This window comes from Cucurbita pepo, unplaced genomic scaffold, assembly GCF_002806865.2.
Source record: "Cucurbita pepo subsp. pepo cultivar mu-cu-16 unplaced genomic scaffold, ASM280686v2 Cp4.1_scaffold003003, whole genome shotgun sequence".
Taxonomy (NCBI): Eukaryota; Viridiplantae; Streptophyta; class Magnoliopsida; order Cucurbitales; family Cucurbitaceae; genus Cucurbita; species Cucurbita pepo.
The window spans coordinates 1-1,416 of record NW_019649025.1 but is presented as its reverse complement, the minus strand read 5'-3'; the positions used below and the strand labels follow the sequence as shown (position 1 = coordinate 1,416).

At 42.6% G+C, this 1,416-nt stretch overlaps 1 protein-coding gene across 1 annotated transcript; it reads left to right on the top strand.

Moving 5' to 3' along the window:
- Nucleotides 1-9: 9 nt before the first annotated feature.
- On the top strand, nucleotides 10-1,410 carry LOC111786841 (phospholipase D delta-like; the record flags this gene model as incomplete). Its single annotated transcript, XM_023667054.1, has 5 exons — nucleotides 10-125; nucleotides 201-695; nucleotides 862-930; nucleotides 1,011-1,158; nucleotides 1,244-1,410. Coding segments are annotated over exons 1-5 (987 nt in total), but the record flags the coding sequence as incomplete, so codon positions are not given.
- Between the last annotated feature and the right edge of the window lie 6 nt (nucleotides 1,411-1,416).

Below are 1,416 nucleotides of genomic sequence, written 5' to 3'. Positions count from 1 at the left end.
GGTTGCAGGGGGGATTGATGCAGACACACGACGAGGAAACCAAGAAATTTTTCAAGCATTCTTCAGTGATCTGTGTGCTCTCACCTCGCTATCCAAGCAGCAAGCTAAGCTATGTGAAACAAAAGGTATTGGTGTCAAGCATGGTCTATGTTTATCACGTAGTTAGATACCCCTTGAGCTCATATAGTGTGTTTGTCCAGGTTGTAGGCACTGTCTTCACGCATCATCAGAAATGTGTCCTTGTTGATACTCAAGGATATGGTAATAATAGGAAGATCACAGCTTTTCTTGGAGGTCTTGATCTCTGTGACGGTCGTTACGATACACCCGAGCATCGACTATTCCATGGCCTCGACACGGTATTTAAGGATGATTTTCATAATCCTACATTCCCTGGAGCCAAAGCTCCAAGGCAACCATGGCATGACTTGCACTGTCGGATCGATGGGCCAGCTGCATATGACGTGCTTATAAACTTCGAGCAACGTTGGAGCCGAGCCACAAGATGGACTGAGTTTGGTCTACGCTGCAGGAACATTACTCACTGGCGCGATGCTTTAATCAAGATAGAGCGCATATCATGGATACTAAGCCCTGAAATAACCATCTTAGCTGATGGTTCAATAAAAGTTCCAGAGGATGACCCCAAAGTATATGTTTCAAACGAAAAAGATCCTGAAAACTGGCATGTTCAGGTTGACACTTATACAACTTATGGGCTTGTTTTTCNTATGGGCTTGTTTTTTCGGTTTCGTTTCGTTATTAAATCCTTCTCTTTCTTTCGTTCTGTAGATTTTTCGATCCATCGACTCGNTCGGTTTCGTTTCGTTATTAAATCCTTCTCTTTCTTTCGTTCTTTAGATTTTTCGATCCATCGACTCAGGATCGGTTAAAGGATTCCCAAGAGATGTCCATGTCGCCGAGTCGCAGGTTCGTACTCTACTGCTGTTTTTTCTCCCCATTTTGGATGGTAGACATGAAGTTCATTTGTGGTCTGTTTGTGGCTGCAGAACCTTGTATGTGCCAAAAACTTGGCTATAGAGAAAAGCATTGAAATGGCATATATCCAGGCTATCCGATCGGCGCAACGTTTCATTTACATCGAAAACCAGTATTTTATAGGATCATCATATGGATGGCCGGGATATAAAAATGCCGGTGAGTTTCGTTCGAGTTTTGTTCTTTGAAGTAGTTTACTTTGTTGCTTCTACATTACATACTTGTGGGTTGATGGCATGAGCAGGGGCTGATAATCTCATTCCCATGGAGTTGGCCCTTAAGATTGCAAGCAAAATAAGAGCCAATGAAAGATTTGTTGTGTATATTGTCATACCAATGTGGCCTGAGGGAGATCCCAATAGCGCTCCCATGCAAGAGATTCTTTATTGGCAGGTAAATGGCTATATGAAAAAGAAT